General features: G+C 42.5%; 1 protein-coding gene across 1 annotated transcript in view; it reads right to left on the bottom strand.

Moving 5' to 3' along the window:
* Positions 1–702: 702 nt before the first annotated feature.
* The window catches only part of FGD6 (FYVE, RhoGEF and PH domain containing 6), a 154,778-nt gene continuing 134,264 nt past the window's right edge, over positions 703–21,216 (bottom strand). Inside the window, exons 11-21 of the mRNA XM_073620164.1 lie at positions 20,971–21,042; positions 19,961–20,029; positions 17,739–17,822; positions 16,476–16,555; positions 12,801–12,903; positions 9,226–9,369; positions 8,681–8,783; positions 6,832–6,956; positions 6,031–6,159; positions 4,228–4,376; positions 703–921 (exon numbers count right to left, since the gene is read on the bottom strand). Of these exons, the coding sequence (XP_073476265.1) occupies positions 885–921; positions 4,228–4,376; positions 6,031–6,159; positions 6,832–6,956; positions 8,681–8,783; positions 9,226–9,369; positions 12,801–12,903; positions 16,476–16,555; positions 17,739–17,822; positions 19,961–20,029; positions 20,971–21,042 (1,095 nt within the window). The 3' untranslated portion in view covers positions 703–884. The remainder of the gene's footprint in view (positions 922–4,227; positions 4,377–6,030; positions 6,160–6,831; positions 6,957–8,680; positions 8,784–9,225; positions 9,370–12,800; positions 12,904–16,475; positions 16,556–17,738; positions 17,823–19,960; positions 20,030–20,970; positions 21,043–21,216) is intronic.

The raw sequence follows: 21,216 nt of genomic DNA, 5'->3' as shown, positions 1-21,216 counted from the left end.
CATTATACTGTACATAGACCTGACCAAGGTGTTCATTGTCTCAAAAGTTGCTGGTTTTAATTAAGTTCTAGCCTCAGTAAGACAAAAATATCCTTTTTTGTGCATAAAAACATATATAGTGGAAACATTTATTTTAAAAACAAATGATCCTTTGACTGAGATGTATTTCTGTCTAAGAGATTATCAGTTGCGACAGTAATTCTAATTTTATGGATACAAGGACTGTGGTATGTTTGCATTATATACAGCAGATGCAGATTCTGTTCAATCTTCCTTTAAGACTCTCCCACTGGCCATGCCTATTGTTCGTCATTTTGCGCATTACGTGCCGCAGACCATCATCTTCCTGGTAGGGGTCCCAGTGCATTATTTTGCCCAGGGGCCCATGATGCCGTTAAGGTGGCACTGCCCATGAGAGGGTCCTAGTGCTTTTACTGGGTCGCCAGCTTTAAGTCTCCTGCCACTCTGCATGTATCCGAGCTTGGTGCCCCTCCGCATGGGTATGCACACATTAATGTTGCATCAAAAAGATGGCTGCCGCGTGGCAGCCTTCTGTAAGCCTGGGGCCCCCCATTAACTCCTATTGCCCGGGGACCCCATAAGTTGTCAGTCCGTCCCTCCATTACATAATAGCACTTACATTTCAATAGTCCAAATCATTAATACATAGATACTCAACAAAAAAAGTCTGAACGCATTGAATACATATTCAACCAGGCTGAAATCTGTATTTAATAAATAATCTGTACAGAAGTTGGAACAAACTAATTTACAAACGTATAAAAGATCAAAAAAAGACACGAATATCCAAAAATATGAAATTATATATAAAAATGCTATGGCAGTATGTAGTGTCCATATAACTAGCAGGTCTCCAAGTGTTGTTACAATACTGTTCCTTCTTGAAAAGCTTCAATCCACCTTGGAGAAAAGAAAGAAGGAAAAAAAAAAGCTTTCATTTCAACTAGTCATGAAGCTAGTGCATATAGCAGTACAAACTACAGTAAATGTCGCAGTTGCAGGACTTTTTCATGAGCCTGTTTAAGACACAGTACTAAGGAGGAAATTTTGGACCCATCACTGCACCATCTTACCAACATTATCTGAATTCATATAACAGTTTAAACGTTCATAGATCGGTCAAATGAACAGGTGCATTTGTATTTACCAACATCAAGTTAGCATATGTTAGACTTACAAAAAATTATACAAGTAATTACATTTATAAAGTTGGCTCTTTGGTGTTTCCTTTAAATACCCAGACCAGTCACAAAAGCATAGCAGTGATGGCCAGTTATTTGGGCACACCCATTGTTATACTGCCTGCATGTGCAACCCCCAAAAGCTCTGCTCTCTGTTGGCGCCCGCTTTCCCATTACCCAGCTGTATATGCAGCCAACACATCAACATTCAAAGTCAAGTTTGATTGCTTTTACTGTTTACAGTAAAGTTAGCCATTACCATGCAGCTTCCAGAGTATGCATCCCATTTTTCAGTTTATTCGGAAAGCAAGCAATGGGAGAGAGAAGTAGTAGTATGTCCTGGATAGTGGCATAGCACAAAGTAGATATGTTGTATTGTAGCAAAAACCTTCATTTCAAATGAAGGGCTAATTCACACCAACTGCTACACAGCGGCTGGCGTGTGATGCAGTATGGTGGGATCTCTGCAGAAACTGATCCTCTTTCCCTAAAGCATGTTATACAGCACAGTACTTGTGCTGTGTAATTTGGCCCCTTGTATAATCTAAAATACCTGGCTGATCCTTCCGGTTTCTGCCCTCCCCCATGTAAACTGACCATGGTTTATAGCTGCTGAGCCCTGACACTGTGGTCTGTTTACGTGCCTCTGTCATCTGCAGCTCTCCTCTGTCCTCCTCCCCCTGCCTGTCAGCTTGTACCAGTGCCACTCAGCTCCCCACCCCTTCCTGCTGCTATAATAACTATTTTATATTCATACCATCCCCGGTGTAAGATAACATTATGTGCTCCACTGTATGTGCTGTATAAAAAAATATGCTGATTTCTACCTCATTTCAGAGTGCCTCCCGGCGCTCACTTCCCCTCCTCATGGCTGACGTCAGCAGGAATTCTCGGCCCCTCCCGCTGTAGCTGTCAGCCTGGGAGAGGAAAGCGGCGAGCAGTCACGTGAGCGCCGGGAGACGCTTTGAAATAAGGTAGAAATCGGCATTTATTTTTTATACAGCACAAACAGTGGTGCACATATCGTTATCTAACAGAGGCTATTGTATGATCACAACATAGTGGTTTTAACAACTACTTTAAGTTGCTGGCCACGCGGTGTGAGGCAATGGATTGTCCGCACTGCGCTGCACTTTTTTCAGTGCACACTGCCCATGCACCACCACAACACAGTGGGGTGTGAAGCAGGCACACTAGAGACAAGGCATTTTGCCTTGTCATGTGGTAAGAATTCACTGGAATGGCTACCCAACGCAGTCCCACCACATCTGGTTTGAATATACCCTAAAGCAACCTATTTGGCACCAGGGACCACTTTTAGTACAGCCAACTTTTTCAGGGACCGGATGGGGAAGGCGGTTCACGGAGTCTCACAAACCCCTCTGCACTGCGATATAAAGGATACTGCATTGTAAAGGTTACAGTCTTCCTTTTACAGTGCAATCCCTTTTATATTACAGTGCCCCTTGCAGTTATTGCCCTCCCCTCCCCATCCATCACAGTGCCCTTTGCAGTCATTGCCCCCCCATCGCAGTCCTCCTTGCAGTCATGGCCCCCCATCGCAGTCCTCCTTGCAGTCATGGCCCCCCATCGCAGTCCTCCTTGCAGTCATGGCCCCCCATCGCAGTCCTCCTTGCAGTCATGGCCCCCCATCGCAGTCCTCCTTGCAGTCATGGCCCCCCATCGCAGTCCTCCTTGCAGTCATGGCCCCCAATCCCAGTCCTCCTTGCAGTCATGGCCCCCCATCGCAGTCCTCCTTGCAGTCATGGCCCCCCATCACAGTCCTCCTTGCAGTCATAGCCCCTCATCACAGTCCTCCTTGCAGTCATGGCCACCCATCACAGTCCTCCTTGCAGTCATGACTCCCCTTCACAGTCCTCCTTGCAGTCATGACCCCCCCCATCACAGTCCTCCTTGCAGTCATGGCCCCCCATCACAATCCTCCTTGCTGTCATGCCCCCCCCCCCCATCACAGTCCTACCTGCAGTCATCCCCCCCCCCCCCCCCCCATCACAGTCCTCCCTCCATTAATGCCCCCCCTAATTACAGTCCTCCCTGCACAGTGCCCATTTTAATCTCTGCCTCCCCTGCAGGTCTCACATCACAGTCTTTCCTACAGTTATGCCCCCCCCATCACAGTCTTACATGCAGTTATGCCCCCCCCCCCCATCACAGTCTTGCATGCAGTCATGCCTCCCCATCACAGTCCTCCCTGCATTTATGCCCCCCACCACCACATTCTTCCCTGCAGTCATGCCCCCCCCCTCACAGTCTTTCACTGCAGTCATGCCCCACCCCCCCATCACAGTCATGCACCCCCCCCCCATCACAGTCTTCAATGCAGTTATGCCTCCCCCCACCCATCACAGTCTTGCATGCAGTCATGCCCCCCCCCATCACAGTCCTCCCTGCATTAATGTCCCCCCTCATCACAGTCCTCCCTGCATTAATGCCCCCCCTCATCACAGTCCTCCCTGCATTAATGCCCCCCCCCCATCACAGTCCTTCCTGCAGTCATGGCCCCCTAATCACAGTCCTCCCTGCACAGTGCCCATTTTAATCTCTGCCTCCCCTGCAGGTCTCACCTTTGGCAAGGCAGAGGCATTTAGCAGCCTGTGTGTATTCTCTCATGTCAGCCTATTAGCAAGGCAAGGGGCGGGAGCGGCTGCAGATCAGGACAGAGAGCGGGAACTGCCAAACTTATATTAACAAGCGGGCGATCGCCTGATTGTTATGAAAAGTCTCCTGCTGTCTCTCACGATCTGCAGCCCCCCCCCCCTCCCCTGCCTTGCTAATAGGCAGCCAGTCGGGAGACAGAGAATACACACAGTTTGCTTAATAGACCGCAGTTAGTGACAGGACTGACCTCCTGCTGTGATGGTGGCCTGCTTAACAACAGGCCACGGACCTGTACCAGTCTGTGGCCTGGGGGTTAGGGACCCCTGCCCTAAAGGGTAAGTGCACTTTAATACAAACAGCACTTTCCCACTTATCCTTGCCTTACTGACCCATAGGTAGGACTTACCTTTCTGTTGTGTTAGCATCATCAGCTCTGAAGATGTAAAATAAAGTGTTTTTGTGCAGCAGATGAATGGCTTTCAGTTCGGTGCTTTCATCCTGTACAACTTTGACTGTGAATCCCAGTAGAGGCTGACTTTCCAAGGCTGCAATATCCTGAAAGGATATACCAAAACACACTTTCAGTGCGAGTTTTATGAATGTTTGTAGACACACAATTGTGAAGTCTTTACAGAAATAATTTGTAGGTATTTTTTACAATGGGGAGGTGTGCTGTCTTCAGATCAAAAATCGATTGGATTGATTTTGACTTCAGGGTTAAGCCACACCTGACATCTTAACAGCAGCCATCTTCTTCTTTTTTATTTATTATAAATGTAATTAGATTTATATATATGATTATAGGGTAGGAATAACACAAGTTCAATGCATAATAATCTATATGTATTATCCACATTATAGTAAACTATAAGAATTCTGTTGCACCAGCACTAATATTCCTCTACATAAGTTGAGTTTATAGAGTGAATAAGTTTACTCCATATAAAAAAAAAATAATTTTAAAATCATATTCATCCAAAACATCCAAGAAAGTTTAAAATGACAAGTGTCAGACCGTATTTTATAAATCTACTTTCCCTTATGAACACCAGTATAATCATTCTGTATTAGCCATTTCTGTGGCAAAATTACACATACCAGAAATATTTACAGTTTTCTAATTTAGCCCATAAACAAAATGCAAATTAGGTACAGATTGTTTCCAGCCACCTCTTCATCATACTGAAACCAGTGTACTGGAACTGAGATGTTTGCCATCATGTGGTCAGATCTTGTAAGCCGGCCATAGACAGAACCGGCTGAAATTTCAATCCATCTATAGGCTGGCTGGTTTTACTGTAGTCGATCTATCAATGAACTTCAGTACAACCAGCCTGTTGGGCTTTTTTGTTCGATTGCTGACAGCGGTTATAGCCGCCAGCAGTAATCCTAGTGTCCTGACGGCTGCCCTCCCACTGTCAGAATACAACAGCACAGAAGGAGGGATGCCCCTATCAACAATGAATGTGTTGATCAAGGAATGGAGTATTTTACTTTCCTTCAACCTGAGGTTGAAGGAAAGATTACTGCATAATGTATGGCCTGCCTTAGACTCAGGGGTGCACTAACAAGGCTAACGTCAGAATTGCTTTTCACTTGTTGGAAAACCTGCGCGTCTCTTGGCCAAGTCTCTTCTCAAAGTGAAGAGGAAAGGAAGTGTCAGCTGCATATGTTTTAGGCGTCTTGCACACTGCAGCTTAGAAAAGCTCAGTACAGATTTTTTTTTTTACTGAGTTAAAATACAGTTCATTAACTGTAATGTGCCTATGCACACAGGTGTGTAAACAAGCGTTGTGTGTTTTTGAGTAAGAAAAAAAAAAAAAATACAAAAATCTGTTTTTTTTTTTCAGTAATTTACACCTCATGTGCGCAAATGCGCCATTTACATATTGTGCAGAACGAGAACGCAACAAAATGTTTTTTGCTCACTTGCAAAATGCACAAACGCATATACGGGGAAATGTGCGCAAATACATACAAAAAATAAAATTAAATGTCTGAAAAAGTAGATGTTCACACATGTGCAAGAGGCCTTAGTGCACTGAGCAAATAGCACAAGATGAGTCTCTGCACTACGAATGACAAGCAGATGTCTCTCCTAAAGGTGGGTCTGGCTGTCTGTGGCATCTCCTAGGAGCATAAAATGAAAAGCTCCTGTTTGGTTTACAGTTGTTTATATATGTACATGCACTACAGAATCATTTCTTACCTCACTAGCAGCATATGTATATAGGACTTTGTTCTTTATTACAAACCACATCTGCTTCCAGGGTTTTTTGCTACCCTTTGATCTTTGTAAGTAACCACTCATTGATGAGTCTTCTGTACTGGCACATACCTAAAAAGCAAACACAACAAAATAATAACAGTCCCTACATTAGATTTTATTTATTCTATTGAGATGAGGCCTATAGGGGGACGGTTCTTAGAGTCTGTCTGACAGTTTCAGTAAGGCCCCTTTCACACTGGGGCGGTAGGAGGCGTCGGCGGTAAAACAGTGCTATTTTAAGCGCTGTTTTACCGCTGTATTCGGCCGCTAGCGGTGCGGTTTTAACCCCCCGCTGGCGGCCGAAAAAGGGTTAAAACCCCTCGTATAGCGCGGCTATAGCCGCGGTATTACCGCGGTATAGCCGCGCTGTCCCATTGATTTCAATGGGCAGGAGCGGTTTAGGAGCGGTGAATACACCGCTCCTTCACCGCTCCAAAGATGCGGCTGACAGGAGATTTTTTCTTCTCCTGCCAGCGCACCGCTTCAGTGTGAAAGCCCTCGGGCTTTCACACTGAACAAACAGCGGAGGCTGTTTTGGGGCGGTTTGCAGGCGCTATTTTTAGCGCAATAACGCCTGCAAACCCCCCCCCAGTGTGAAAGGGGCCTTACTAGAGGATAGTAAGTGGGATAGTTCATAACGTTTCCAAAACGTTAGCATGTTTAAACAAATATACTTTTTACAATCCATAAATGTTAATGCAGACTAAGCTCATTGACAGTCCTGCGAACATCCAAACTTACTTTAAGAGCTGCTGGGATTTTCTTGTGTTTCCTTCCAGATGGAATGCTGTGCAGCACTGAAGAAAGGGCACTGGAGGGGGACTTATGGTTTGCAGGAGAACTTGATTTGGCTGTGCTTGGACTATCTGTTTAGAAAAAGGTAATCATATGGAAAGAGATTAAATGAAAGGCAGTACACAGGATACACAGAAATGTATTTAGAACATTCAAATCTGTAGTGGATGCTAAGGTTTACACCTTCTAAGAGGAAAAGTACCTCTTAGGGCTCTTTCACACGGGACGGATCCATGATGATCCGCCCCGTGAACATCCGCTTGCTCAGCGGGGATCAGCAGGAAGATGACAGGTCCATTGCTGCACAATGTGCAGCGACGGACCTGTCAGAGCGGCGCTCTCCCCTATGGGGGATCGGATGACGACGGACCGTAGAGTCCGTCGTCACCCGATCCGAAAACGGATGGAAAAGTAGGTTTTTCCTCCGCTACACTTTTTCGGATCGGAGCAGGTCGGATGTCAGCGGACATGTCACCGCTGACATCCGACGCTCCATAGAGGTCTATGGAGGGTCTGTTCAGGTCCGCCTAAAAAACTGATAGGCGGACCTGAACGGATCGTTCGTCTGAAAGAGGCCTTCACTGTGTATTGCTAGAATATTAGGATTACCTAAATGTTTGGAGGTACAAACCTCATGGGAGAACAAGAGCTAACCCAGAACTGCCTTCTTTTAGCTCTACCTCCCAACATTTCTTATTTAAATAGAAAGTCCATCTGTGAAACAGTATGGTAGACAAAAGCCAAACCACTAAGGAATTACTGTATTTCAAAAGGATCAAGCTAGCTTTCTGTTTGGAAGTTTTTTTTTATGGCATGGGTGATTGCTTCTGATGGCCATAAGGTTTGTGGTTGCAGACATGGCAAACAAATACGAGAAGCTTCACAGTCAAGTATTTGGCTTGATGACATTTTATAGTCATGAACTATTATACTAAATAAAGGAGTCTCAACCAGATAGCCATTTTCTAGTTTATGCCTCTTAGGTATTTGTTCAGTTTGAATAAAATGAATATTAATAATTTAATTGTAAACTTTCGCTCTACTCACAAGGAAATGCAACTTAGAATGTGCATATTTGTATAAGTCCTTGTACCTGTGTAAATCTAGAAACATCTCCACCTAACTAAAATGACTGTAAATGCTAGATTTTTTTTTTTTAAATAACAAATATGCTATACTTACCTGCTTTGTGAAATGGCTTTGCACTGTACAGCCCCAGTCCTCCTCTTCTTGGGTCCCTGCTAGCGCTCCTGTTTTCTTTCTCGCTGCCGAGTGCCCTCATAGCAAGCCACTTACTACGGGGGCAATTGGGCATGCTGGCTCCCAAAATCTGCTCTGTCTCTGCGACACAGAGCAAGGCTTGCTCCCCCCCTCCTCAATGGCTGTGACTGACAGAAGCAGGAGGTAATGGCTCCTGCTGCTGTATCTGAGCCACTGAAGAGAGAGAGAGCCGGTAGTGAACAAAGCCCACAAGGCTGAAACGCGTTTACATTTGTTGTCTGTGTCTTTTATGGAGAATCAATACATTTTGAAGATTTTAAAGAGCAAGCAAGGAGTTGCGGACTATCTTTTCTCAAGAGAGCCGGGAGAGCCTCTGCTCCTGTGCACACCGCTGGATTGAGATTGGGCTCAGGTAAGTATAAGAGAGGGCTCGGAGGAGGCTGCATGCAAAAGGTTTTTTAACTTAATGCATAGAATGCGTTAGGGTACAAAAAATTCTGCCTTTACAACCATTTTAGTTGATAAAGAACACATCAAAAAAGGTTTGCAAAACCATGGTAAGACAATTAAATACCTTGTTTCTGCAGTTCCTGAAAACACAGGTCACATACTCGGGCTAAATGATACTTGAGATACTCCAAGCTGTACTTGTTAGTTGAACATGCTTGACATACAATCTGAAAACAAGTTTAGAAAATACTCAGTGAACCCATCAAATTTCAAACATTCCTTATTGGTGCATAATTTTGGTGATTTAGTACTGAATTTGCATAATCCTTGCCTAACAAACACAACAGATGGCAAACCAAGCCAAAATTTATTTTAGGCATTTTAAAATTAAAATAGTATAACTTAGTACTGCCTCTAGCAGTACTCTCCATCTTTGAAAAGGTGATTGTAGTACGTCTTTACCAAACTATGGCACACTTCCTTAATTATTTAATTTCACAAATAATGGTATTGTTCGTTGTAATTCTACATATTGGAATACAAATACCTGCAATATTCTGCATTACAGCACAGCAAGTCTTTTTTTTTGCATCATTTCCTTTATTTCCTATATTCCTTAGCAATATATCCAATTTGCAAGCAACAGTTAAAATCGATTATTAAACAAACCTTGCCACATGCTCTGCAGTGATGTCTTCTGTAGGTCAGTGTAAATTCACTAGTACAAATCATGCACATGGTAGCTCTACCATCAGGAATCCAAATGGGTGCTTTTGTGCCAAGTGTATTATCTCCTTCCTCTTCTGGATCAGTCTGAAAGACATATTACTTGATATTAATACTGGTGTTTCTGTCATATTTTGTAGGCATTTATTGAAATACAAAGTATATTTATATGGCCCCTCATTACTAAGAATTTTAGGGGTCTATTTATAAAACATTCGTTGGACAAATGTCACAAGCATTCATGCAGTCTGCACAAATTTTTCCATATTTTCTGTAATTTATTACAGATCGCCAGCTCCATCTAATGGCCAAAATTCAGTTTTCTGGAATACCTCGATGAGAAAATATATAGCATTTTGGCCACTAGATTGAGCAGACAATCATAGGAATAAAAGTGATATTAAATATTATTTTTTACAATAAAAAAAGATTAATTTTTACCTGTCCTGTGCAATGGTATTGCACCACCACCACTGCTGTTAGCTCCTTCTTCTTAGAAGTGCCCCCTCAGCAAGCCGTGTGCTAAGTGGGCACCCGTGCAAGCATGCTCCCAAGCCGGGCTGTGTGCAGCCATAAACACGCACGATGTGGCTCAGCCACATTCCCCGCGCCCTCCTTACAAGATTACTAAGAGCAGCAGGAGTCTATGGCTCCCGCTGCTCACAAAGTCTCCTGTAAGACCAGGAAGAGGGAGCGAGAAGCCAGGTCAGTGTTTAGGGAGGAAAGGGGGCACAACAAGTACTGGTATGTTTTTTACTTTAATGCAGGCAATGCATAAAGGTAAAAAAAAACAAAAAACTTTTGACTTTAGAGCCACTTTAATCCATTACAGAAAATATGGGGAAAATGTGTGCACCCTACACAAATGCTTGTGAGATCCCTCCAACTGGTAGTTTTTAGAGGCAATGAAGTCACTCTGAAATATGCACTTAAGGGCTCCTGCCCATTTTATTCATCAACAAAAGCACATTTACACTGGGGTTTCTCTTCCAGGGGTTCTTAGCATCTTACAAAACATAAGTTCAGCTTCCTGGCTATTGAATTGTCCAAGTCGTGCTGTATATGTTCTCTGCCCACTCAAGCACTGTCTCTCTCAGAGCTAAACAGTAACCCGCTCACTTTCTCTCAGACATTGGTCTGGCCCAGGTGCCTGCCTGTCTTTGAGGTCAGACAGGCCAGGACATACACTCTCCTAGTGTGCCTGTACAAACACTGCTCCCTGCCCCCTTACTGCATATGACTGTCTCCTTGGGAGGCCCTGCCTGGCCAGACTGAGGGCCTTTTGTGGGTCTATATCGGCTGGACAATCAGTCCTCCGACTGCTCAGGGACTGCAAGACAATGGCATAATGTGCTAGTATACATCGCATACAATCACATTATGAAATACTCACCTTAGAAAGAAGCCCTCCAGCAGTAACCACCGATAGGGCTTCCATCTGCACCTGGTCTTCCTTCCGGTTCATGTGCTCTGGCAGTCTGATTGGCCAAGCTGCGATGACATCACTCCCAGCACAGAGCTCTGAAGGGATGGCACGGGTATGCCGTTCCTTCAGAGCTTATGCGCCGGTGACATCACCGTCTCCATGTAGTGTGAATATCTCCTAAACAGTGCACGTTTAGATGATATTCAGTGTACCTACAGGTAAGCTTTGTTATAGGCTTACCTGTAGGTACAAGTAAAAAGAAGACTTTACTAACACTTTAATGCACCATAAGTTAACCTTACTAGGGTAGAGTGTGTTTTATGATTAGTAGTATTGGTCCTCTTTAACTCTTTCAGGAAGCTATATCTATATCAGCTGTATATCTATATAAACTACTTAAAGTGGATGTAAACCTTCACATATACCAAGTGATGTGAACAGCCTCAGATGATACACAGAGATTAAACAAATCTCCCTACATAAGTTTTACATGTATATCTGCTGTCTTAAGTTTTCTACATTCTTTAGAAAAGTGCACATTGCGTTAGAAATTTTTCTTGCTGTTTCAGCAGTGGCAGTGGAGTCGGCATACACTCTGTGTGAGCTGACTGGAGGAAAGGCACACACCCACCCTCCACATAGGCAAAGAAACGAAGAAACTTGCAGAGCTGTACTGTGAATAGACAAGCTCTCTACCTCCCCGACACAAATTTCCAGCTGCTTTTATCTCCTGTGTCGGAGAACTTGTCAGAAGTTATCATGCTGATAACAGAGGAACGGAGCAGCAGAAAGACATGGGAGTTAGTGCTTTGGAGAGAGATAAGTAAACACTTCAGATATATGTGCCCAGGTCAGATTTAATGAATGGGGTTTACATCCACTTGAATGACCCACCACCACCAATAACCACTCTCTTGATGTCCTTTATACCTTTTTTCCTTATCCTTTATGACCTCACAGTGTTGCATTCCAGTATGCCATTTTAATTTAAAGTGGTTGTAATCCCGAAGGCCCCTTTCACACTGGCACAGTCCACCAGCAGAAACGCCTGCTCACTTAGCAGGTGGATGACAGGTCCGTGTCCACTCTGCTGATGTAGAGCAGACACAGCTCGCTGTCAGATGGAAACAAACAGTCTGTCTGTTTCCATCCGATCCACCAGATGGATGGGGAACTGATGTTTTTCGCATACAAGATCAGATCAGATGTTGGCATGTGTCAACGGACACATGACTGTTGACATTCACTGTTCCAGAGAAAGCAATTGATGGTTCGATCGGGTCCACCTGAAAAACTGACAGGCTGACCCGATCGGTCTGTCAGTGTGAAAGAGGCCTTACATATACCCAGTGAAGTGACTGGCCTCAGGTGATACACAGAAATAAAACAAATCCTCCTACATAAATTGTACCTAATTATCTGAAGCCCTATCTTCTCTGCATTCATTCAAAGAATGAATTAAAAAAAAAAATAGGAACAGAGCTAAGGTCGTCAATCTGCTGGAAGTCCCTTCCCTGTCACTATTTTTCTCTTGGTGTCAGCAAAACTCATGCTGATAGCAGAGAAAAGAAGCAGCAGACAAAAATGACACTTAGAGCATTTTCATACTGACAGCGCGGCCGCGTTAGTGGTAAAAGCGTAGCTAGTTTTGCCATCGTTTTAGAGGCGCTTTTCGGCCAATAGTGGGGTGCTTTTAACCCCCGCTAGCGGCCGAATAAAGGGTTAAAAGCGCCCGCAAAGCGCTACTGCCTAATGATTTCAATGGGCAGCGTCGCTTTAAGAGCGGTGTCTACACCGCTCCTAAAGCACCCCAAAGATGCTGCTTGCAGGACTTTTTTTGATGTCCTGCCAGCGCAACGCCCCAGTGTGAAAGCCCGAGTGAAAGCCCGAGACTGCAGATGAGGCATTTTTCAGGTGCTATTTTTAGCGCTAAAGTGCCTGAAAAATGCGTCCAGTGTGAAAGGGGTCTTAGTGCTCATAATTGAGACAAGTACATACTAGAAGGATATGCTATGTTCATATTTAATGTCTGAGGTTTACAACCACTTTAAGCAAAATTGTCAATAAACTTTAACATATATTTAGAACTTACCTCTTCTTGACTCTTTGTTGGGTTAAAGGTTGTTTTCTTTTTGGCATATTCTTCAATTGCCATGGAAATTGCTTCAAGCCAATCATCCCTTTCAGTAGCAGAACTGTAATGAAAGCAATCAATGCTTTACCTGCACATTCCATCCACCACGATCTAAATATAAAACGTTTCTGCAGAAAAAGACCTCACTGGTAACATTCATTCTATGCAGTAAAACTATAAATAATTAATTTAGTAAGCATGAAATGTCATAGCAAAGTGCAGATACAAAAATAAAGGTGCCAAGGGTGTCAAAGTCTCAAAGTGGATAGTCATTGATTACTTAAAAAAAAAGACATCTAAAGAGGAACTAAATTTTGGAAGCTGTGTCCAAAAAAAGAAAGGCAGAGGATGAAAGAATTCACCAGTATTGCCTGTTGTCTCCCTGCAGCTGATCTTTATTATGCCTTGTTCTTGTTCTGCATTGTGTATTTGCTTGGAGGTGGCCATTCTGGTAGAGTCAGGGCTTTGCTTTCTCCTCTCAGATCCTCCAGGTAGGAGAGCAGTACAGTAGTAATATTATTATACAGTATTTATATAGCGCCAACAGTTTACGTAGCGCTTTACAACTTGAATATTGCAAATCTCCTAGGACTAGCAGTCATTTTATTTTACATTTTAGATATACTGTAAAGCTATGAGGCTATAAGGTATAGGAGTGTCTGAGCATCCTGACAAAACCAAGTGCACTGTTAGTTTTCAGAGGGAAATCAATACAAGATACATTTTCCTGGGCACCACTTAGGCACAATGAACACATAGCAAATCTTTCACTTTTTGAGTTCAGATCTTATTGACAATGCTTTATGGTTGCTTCAATATGTAGTGACCAGAACTATGACCCAGGCAAGCAGTAAAACTGAAACAGGAAACAAGTAATTCTGGCTATGATCAGTATCAGATTGTGTGAATCATAAGGATATTGAATCAGAATTACAAGACGGCCCTGTCTTTAACTCTTCTATAAACACAGCTTGATGTTCATGATGATGATGATCTTTGCCTTTAAACTTTAAAAGAGAATGTATGTAAAGAAAGCTTCAATTTGGACTACAGTCCATCAAAAGATTTCTACCACTTGTTAAAACAAGTGACTTTATCCAAATGTGAGGCAGAATGACTACTAATGTGATAATTTCTGCCCAGCAAATACACCATCTCAGTAGAAGGCAAAAGGCACTAAAAGTTAACCAGCAAAGATGTGAGTTCAGATTCATATACAGACAATGCAGTGCATCTCTGTGTGAGAACAAATCTAAAAACCCTAAAAAGATTAATCTATGCTCAAGGGGTTGTTTACCATATATGAAAGAGTAGAATACACTATCTGTCCCTGCATCACGTCCACAGGTGACATGTTGCTGGTTTATGACACATGACCCTCTACACAGGCACTTTTTAGATTTTCTTTACATAAATCCTATCCCCAGCTTTCTGTCACTTTAAAATAGTTTGTTTGGACCAAGTTGGTCCAAACTATTACCTTCACTAACAGATGCATCTGCTGTGAGCGCTTACATTGAGGAAAAAAGTCTTTGATCCCCTGCTGATTTTGTACATTTGCCCACTGAAAAAGAAACGATCAGTCTATAATTTTAATGGTAGGTTTATTTTAACAGTGAGAGACAGAATAACAAAAATATCCAGAAAAACGCATTTAAAAAAAGTTAAAAATTGATTTGCATTTTAATATGTGAAAGAATTATTTGACCCCTTTGCAAAACATGACTTGGTACTTGGTGGAAAAACCCTTGTTGGCGATCACAGAGGTCAGACGTTTCTTGTAGTTGGCTATCAGGTTTGCACACATCTCAGGAGGGATTTTTTTCCCACTCCTCTTTGCAGATCCTCTAAAAGTCATTAAGGTTTCAAGGCCGACGTTTGGTAACTCGAACCTTCAGCTCCCTCCGCATATTTTCTATGGGATGAAGTTCTGGAGACTGGCTAGGCCACTCTAGGATCTTAATGTGCTTCTTCTTGAGCCACTCCTTTGTTGTCTTGGCCATGTGTTTTGGGTCATTGTCATGCTGGAATAACCATCCATGACCCATTTTCAATGCCCTGGCTGAGGAAAGGAGGTTCTCACCCAAGATTTAACGGTACATGGCTCTGTCCATCGTTGCTCTGATGCGGTGAAGTTGTCCTGTCCCCTTAGCAGAACCCCCCCCCCAAGCATAATGTTTCCACCTCTGTGTTTGACGGTGGGGATAGTGTTCTTGGGGTCACAGGCAGCATTCCTCCTCCTGCAAACATGTCGAGTTGATATGATGCCAAAGAGTTAGATTTTGGTCTCATCTGACGACAACACTTTCACCCAGTTCTCTGATTCATTCAGATGTTCATTAGCGAACTTCAGATGGGCCAGTACATGTGCTTTCTTGAGCAGGGGGACCTTGCAGGCATGGCAGGATTTCAGTTCTTCATGGCATAGTGTGTTACCAATTGTTTTCTTGGTGACTATGGTCCCAGTTGCCTTGAGATCATTGACAAGATTCTCCCGTGTAGTTCTGGGGTGATTCCTCAACGTTCTCATGATCATTGAAACTCCACGAGGTGAGATCTTGCATGGAGCCCCAGACCAAGGAAGATTGACAGTTATTTTGTGTTTCTTCCATTTGCGAATAATCGCACAAACTTTTGTCACCTTCTAACCAAGCTGCTTGGCGATGGACTTGTAGCCCATTCCATCCTTGTGTAGTTCTACAATCTTGTCCCCGACATCCTTGAACAGCTCTTTGGTCTTGGCCATGGTGGAGAGATTGGAATCTGATTGATTGATTGCTTCTGTGGACAGGTGTCTTTTATACAGGTAACAAGCTGAGATTAGGAGCACTCCCTTTAAGAGAGTGCTCTTAATCTCAGCTCATTACCTGTATAGAAGACACCTGGGAACCAGAAGTCTTGCTGATTGATAGAGGATCAAATACTTATTTCACTCATTAAAATGCAAATCAATTTATATCTTTTTTGAAATGTGTTTTTCAGGATATTGTTTTTCTCTCACTGTTAAAATAAACCTACCATTAAAGTTATAGACCGATCATTTCTTTGTCAGTGGGCAAATGTACAAAATCAGCAGGGGATCAAACACTTTTTTCCCCTCACTGTAAACTGTATGTAGCATTAGCTACATACAGTATTCAGCACTGTGTCCCAGAAGTGGTGTGGGGACTTCCTGTCCTGCTCCCTCTGATTAGTTACAGTAGAGATCATCACATCAACTGGTTGCCCCTCAAACTCAGTCAGTGAATAAGAACAAGCCTTGTATTTATTCAGAAAATGTAATGCTTCCTGTGAATGGCTGAGCAAGCTCAGTTTGACTCGATTTTGTTCTGGGGGTGGAACAGGAAGACCCCATACTGCTCCCGGTACACAGTGCTGTATACATGCTACATACAGTTTACACATCGCTCCCAGCAGGTGTATCCGTTAGTGAATGTAATAATTTGTTTGGACCAGCTTGGTCTAAACAAACTATTTTAAAAGTGACAGAAAAACAGACTTAGTCTTTAAGGAAAGCCCCTAGGTCCCAACACCAATTAGTAATAAGTGGGAGACCCCTGCTGATTGACACGTCAGAAACAGAACTCCACATTTCCAATGAAAAGCCCTAGAACTGCATGCATGGTTCAATACCTGGCTGACAAAATGAAGGACCTCTCCACACTTTCTATGTTTAGCTCATTCTGATAGGCCTCTTGCGTTGGTTTTCTCACCTAGAAAACAAAGTACAATGACATTTTAAAATAAATATGTTTGATAATAAAATAACACTCTTAAACGACCAAATTGTCAGCCTTTAGTCCAGCCATGTAATAATCAAAAATTAAGTCATCAAGTGTATCTGCCTGAAATCCTCAGCACTACAGAAATCAGAGGTTTTATGGACTATGAGCCAACCAGAGCTCTACCACTGGAGACTGGAGGAGAGATGTTAGGCAGTTTACAGGAGAAAAAGCACAGGAGGAATCCAATAGAAAAAGTAAAAATCCAGCACCAGGACATCTCGACATAAAAACTGTTACTTTATTTCATCCATCGAAACATAAGATGGAATCAACTCCTATAAAGAATAATGCATTTCAGCCTCCTATTAAGGCCTTAGTCCTGTGATGGTGAATATAGCCAGCCTCTAAGACAGATGTCTCCAAAGTTTCTAAACAGGGGGCCAGTTTACTGTCCCTTGGACTTTAGGGGGGCTGGACTGTGGCCACTGGAAGTACAAAAGGTCCCGAAATCAGTGGGAATAAACAACGTCCCATCTTTAGTGTCAGTGGGAGAAATTGTGCCCCATCGTTGGTGTCATTGGGAGGAATTGTGCCCCGTCATTGCTGTCATTAGCCCAATAGTTGGTGTCATTGGGAGGAATTGTACCCCATCATTTATGTCATTGGGCTCAATTGTTGATGTAATTGGGAGGAATTGTGCCCCATCGTTGGTGTAACTGGGAGGAATTGTGACCCCTTACTGGTCTCAGTGAGGGTGGGGGGGGGGGGGGGGATTATGCCCCATTGTTGTTATCAGTGCATGAAATAGGTGCCCAAGGACCTGATAAAAGCAAGCAAAGGGCAGCATCTGGCCCCCAGGCCGCAGTTTGGAGACCACTGCTCTAAACAGGAAGTTGGATCACAGCAGCAAAAAAAAAAAAAAAAATGTTTGGAGATTTGGAGGAGGCTGAGAGCAATAGAAGGTAATTTTTGACTTTGACTTAAAAATACATATTTGAATATAATTCTTTTTTTTAACCAATGTTTAGTGTCACTTTAATCACCAAACTGGCTAAACATAATTACAAATAATACAGTATATGTACTGTGTATTTAGCTATTTGCTTGGATATCTACATTAAAACAGGAAGTCTAACAATGTTGACATCATTGACAAGTGATAAGTTCTTACCTTCATTCCAGCCAAAGAGAGCATATTGTTAAGTTTAAACATCCCTGACTGAACTAGGGTCGTATACAACAAGGCATCATTGAACTAAAGGAAAAAAAAAACATTATTAGTTATTGTTTATTACAAAAATGTCAATTTATTTGTAACAAGTATCTCACTATTCTGATAAAATGTATGAAAACGTAAAATGTTCTAAGGCATGTGGTAATGCTAATCTTCAAACTGTCATGGTGACCCAGTACTTACTTCTTAAATCCTTTAACAATTATGTAGATTAGCAGTTGTGATTTCAATCCTGACTTCTTCATACTGAAATCAGACAGCCAGGAAGCTACCATTTCCTAAAGTCAGCAATGCTAGCCCCATATTTCTCTCAGCAATTGTTTTCTTCAATGTGTACAAATTGTGCAGCACCAAGGCTGGGTTCACACTAGCACGATGCCAGACATCGCATGTGATTCACACTATGGATCGACCGTCCCACCGGGAGGCCCGAGCAACCAGCCGGCATGTCTACCGGCAGGCCAAAGACCAGAACAATCGGATGTCATGACATCACATACCGGATTACTGGCATCTTAAAAGGCACCAGTTTTAAAAAATCTAAAGTATTCAAAAACGCAGATCTTGAAGTTTTGAATACTTTCAGGTGCAGAGGAGGAGTTTGGGGTCTTACAGACCCCCGATCCCTCCATAGAGAGTACTTATTACTGTCACAAGGGATGTTTACATTCCTTGTGACAGCAATAACAATGATAAAAAAAAGTGTACATTTTTTTTTTAAATGCACACAATATCGGCCTAAGAGGTGACCAAAATATCGGTATCGTGTCGGCACCGAAAAAATGACTCAAGTTGATCCCTAATTCGCACCACATTGCTGTGCACATCACATGCGATGTCTGTGCAATGCAAATTGATTCAAACTGTATGGCTGAAATTGCATCAAAATGGCGCAGGACCCTTTTATTGGTCCGCACTGGAATCAGATCGTATGGGTGTTCACACAATGCAATCCGATTCCTGTGCCATTTCACAGTTCGCACTGCGAACCAATTTGGGGGTGTCATTAACTTTACATTGACACCCACAACAGTTCTCAGATGTCAGTGTGAACCGCCTGTGATTCAGGTGCGATGTGGGAACCTGCACAGGAATCACAGGCTTTCCCGCATTGCACCAGTGTGAACCGAGCCTAAAGAAGAAAAAACAATTGAGGTCTTTTTTTGTGTTTTCCATGTTCACTTTTCTACATGTATATCTGTGCAAACATTTATTTGTGAGTTACTAATCTAAATCACCAAACTGACAGCTGGTGAAAAATGCCCAAGGCTGCTTTTACACTGCTTCATTGCAAGAGCACGGTAAAACATATGCGTTTTTGCCACATATCCGGTGTATTTGGCACCTGACATGCGACTCAAAAAATTTACCAAAAATGCAACAACGGGTGCATTTCTGCTGCATTTTTTAAATGTTTTCGATGCATTTCAATGTGGAGATGCGTTTTTGGTCATTTTTTTTACCGCATTAATCATGCAGCATTCAGGACTTTTTAAAACACAACTGACTCACAACTGACTGGTGTGAAGAGTTCCTTAGGATTAGTCATGCATTTTTCTTCAACTTTTGGTAAGGCAAACGAAAGAAAAATTGATCAGTGTGATAGGACCCTTATGCAATGATTTTCTTGTAATCTACCACTATCCAAAACTGCTTCTTCCATTTGGTATTTATAAAGTATCAATAAAGGATTATCTTTGAATTCATGGAAGCCTGTACTTTGAGAAATATATAGGCTGTCATTAGTGAGCTCTTCTTTTTACAGTGCTAACTGCTTGGCTGTAATGTTGATATGCTGACTCATGCATTTCATGAGTCACTGATATCCAAACAAGTATGCAGATCAGGAGTTTGAATTTCACTTGCTGCATGCTTTACTGTGGCCAATGACTAAGACATCTGACATAAATGAAACCAGACACAGCCAAGCAACTAGCATTTTTTTTTTAAAGAAGATGGCAGCCTCCATATTTCTCTCAATACAGGATTTCTATAGGAGGCAATTTTCTAAATTTAAAAAGGTACTGAAAGCGTTACATAAAACTACACAACAAGACACACTGCTTCCTGCTCTAGGTAGGCCCTTGACTCTGGACAAAAAGATGGTTATGGTCACTAGAGGTTTCCTCAAATATGTTTGCACTAATTTGGCAACTCACCAAGAAAAACATTCGTGGCTGCATAACCTTCCGGGAAAGCTTCATCAAAGTCCCCTCTTTTAAAAAGACCTAAGCAAGCAGAATGAACAATGAAACACAGTCTGTGGAGCTTCACCTGATTACTTACATAATATATTTCATGTACTACACCACAACGTGACAAGGGCTTTGTTTACTACAGAGGACATCTTCTGTAGGTTCATCACATTTAGGCCTCATGCACACTGGACTTTTTTACAGCTGCTGTTTTCAGGTTCAGACGTTTTTTTCTACAGCCAGTCAACTCCCCAGCACGTTATCCTATTTGTCCATGCACACATAGGCTGTTATCAGTGTTTTTTGGCAGGAACGTTTTCTGGCTGGAAAAGACCCCCAAAACTAGTGGGTTTTGAGAGGAGTTTTTGAGCTGTAAAAATAACCTAACTCTGAAAAAAAAGGCCATTTGACACTTATATAGGGCGGCACAGTGGTGTAGTGGGTAGCACTCTCATCTAGCAATAAGAAGGGTTGCTGGTTCGAATCCTAACCATGACACTACCTGCCTGGAGTTTGCATGTTCTCCCTGTGCCTGCGTGGGTTTCCTTCAGGTACTCCAGTTTCCTCCCACACTCCAAAGACATGCTGGTAGGTTCATTGGATCCTAAAATGTCCATATAGTATGTATGAATGTGAGTTAGGGACCTTAGGTTGTAAGCTCCTTGAGGGTAGGGACTGATGTGAATGTACAATGTATATGTAAAGTGCTGAGTAAATTGACGGCGCCTGAAATAAATAAATAAAATAAATAAATTATGAGCATATTTGAGCCATAAGCTATTGTGGGAGTATAGTTTTGCTAAAAAAACACTAAATCAGCTGATGCAAAAACACGGCAAAACTTGCGTTTTTAACGCAGCATTCTACAGCTAAAGCTACTGGCTTTTTTATAACATCCAATGTGCATGAGGCCTAATACAAAGCAATATAGAGAAGCATAGTTTGTATTGTACCAACTTATTTTCTGTACATACCCTTCCAGGCTGCACAATCTCATGATGGCCATTTAAACTATACTGGATCTGCATCAGCTTTTGAAAGTTGTCCTAAAAAGAATATAGCAAATATCAACTGTAGGTTAATAACAGTAAAACCCTCACTATGGAGGGAATTCGCAAAACAAGTTTATTCTGTGCAGAAATAGATGACATTTGGCCAGCTGTAAAAGTGTTGTAGCAGACTGTTGTTGCATATTAGCCTTAGAAATCTAGATGAGTCCT

The sequence above is a fragment of the Aquarana catesbeiana genome, linkage group LG03 (genome assembly GCF_042186555.1).
Source record: "Aquarana catesbeiana isolate 2022-GZ linkage group LG03, ASM4218655v1, whole genome shotgun sequence".
NCBI classification, from domain to species: domain Eukaryota; kingdom Metazoa; phylum Chordata; class Amphibia; order Anura; family Ranidae; genus Aquarana; species Aquarana catesbeiana.
The sequence above is the reverse complement of the archived record's forward strand: the minus strand, read 5'-3'. Positions and strand labels throughout refer to the sequence as shown.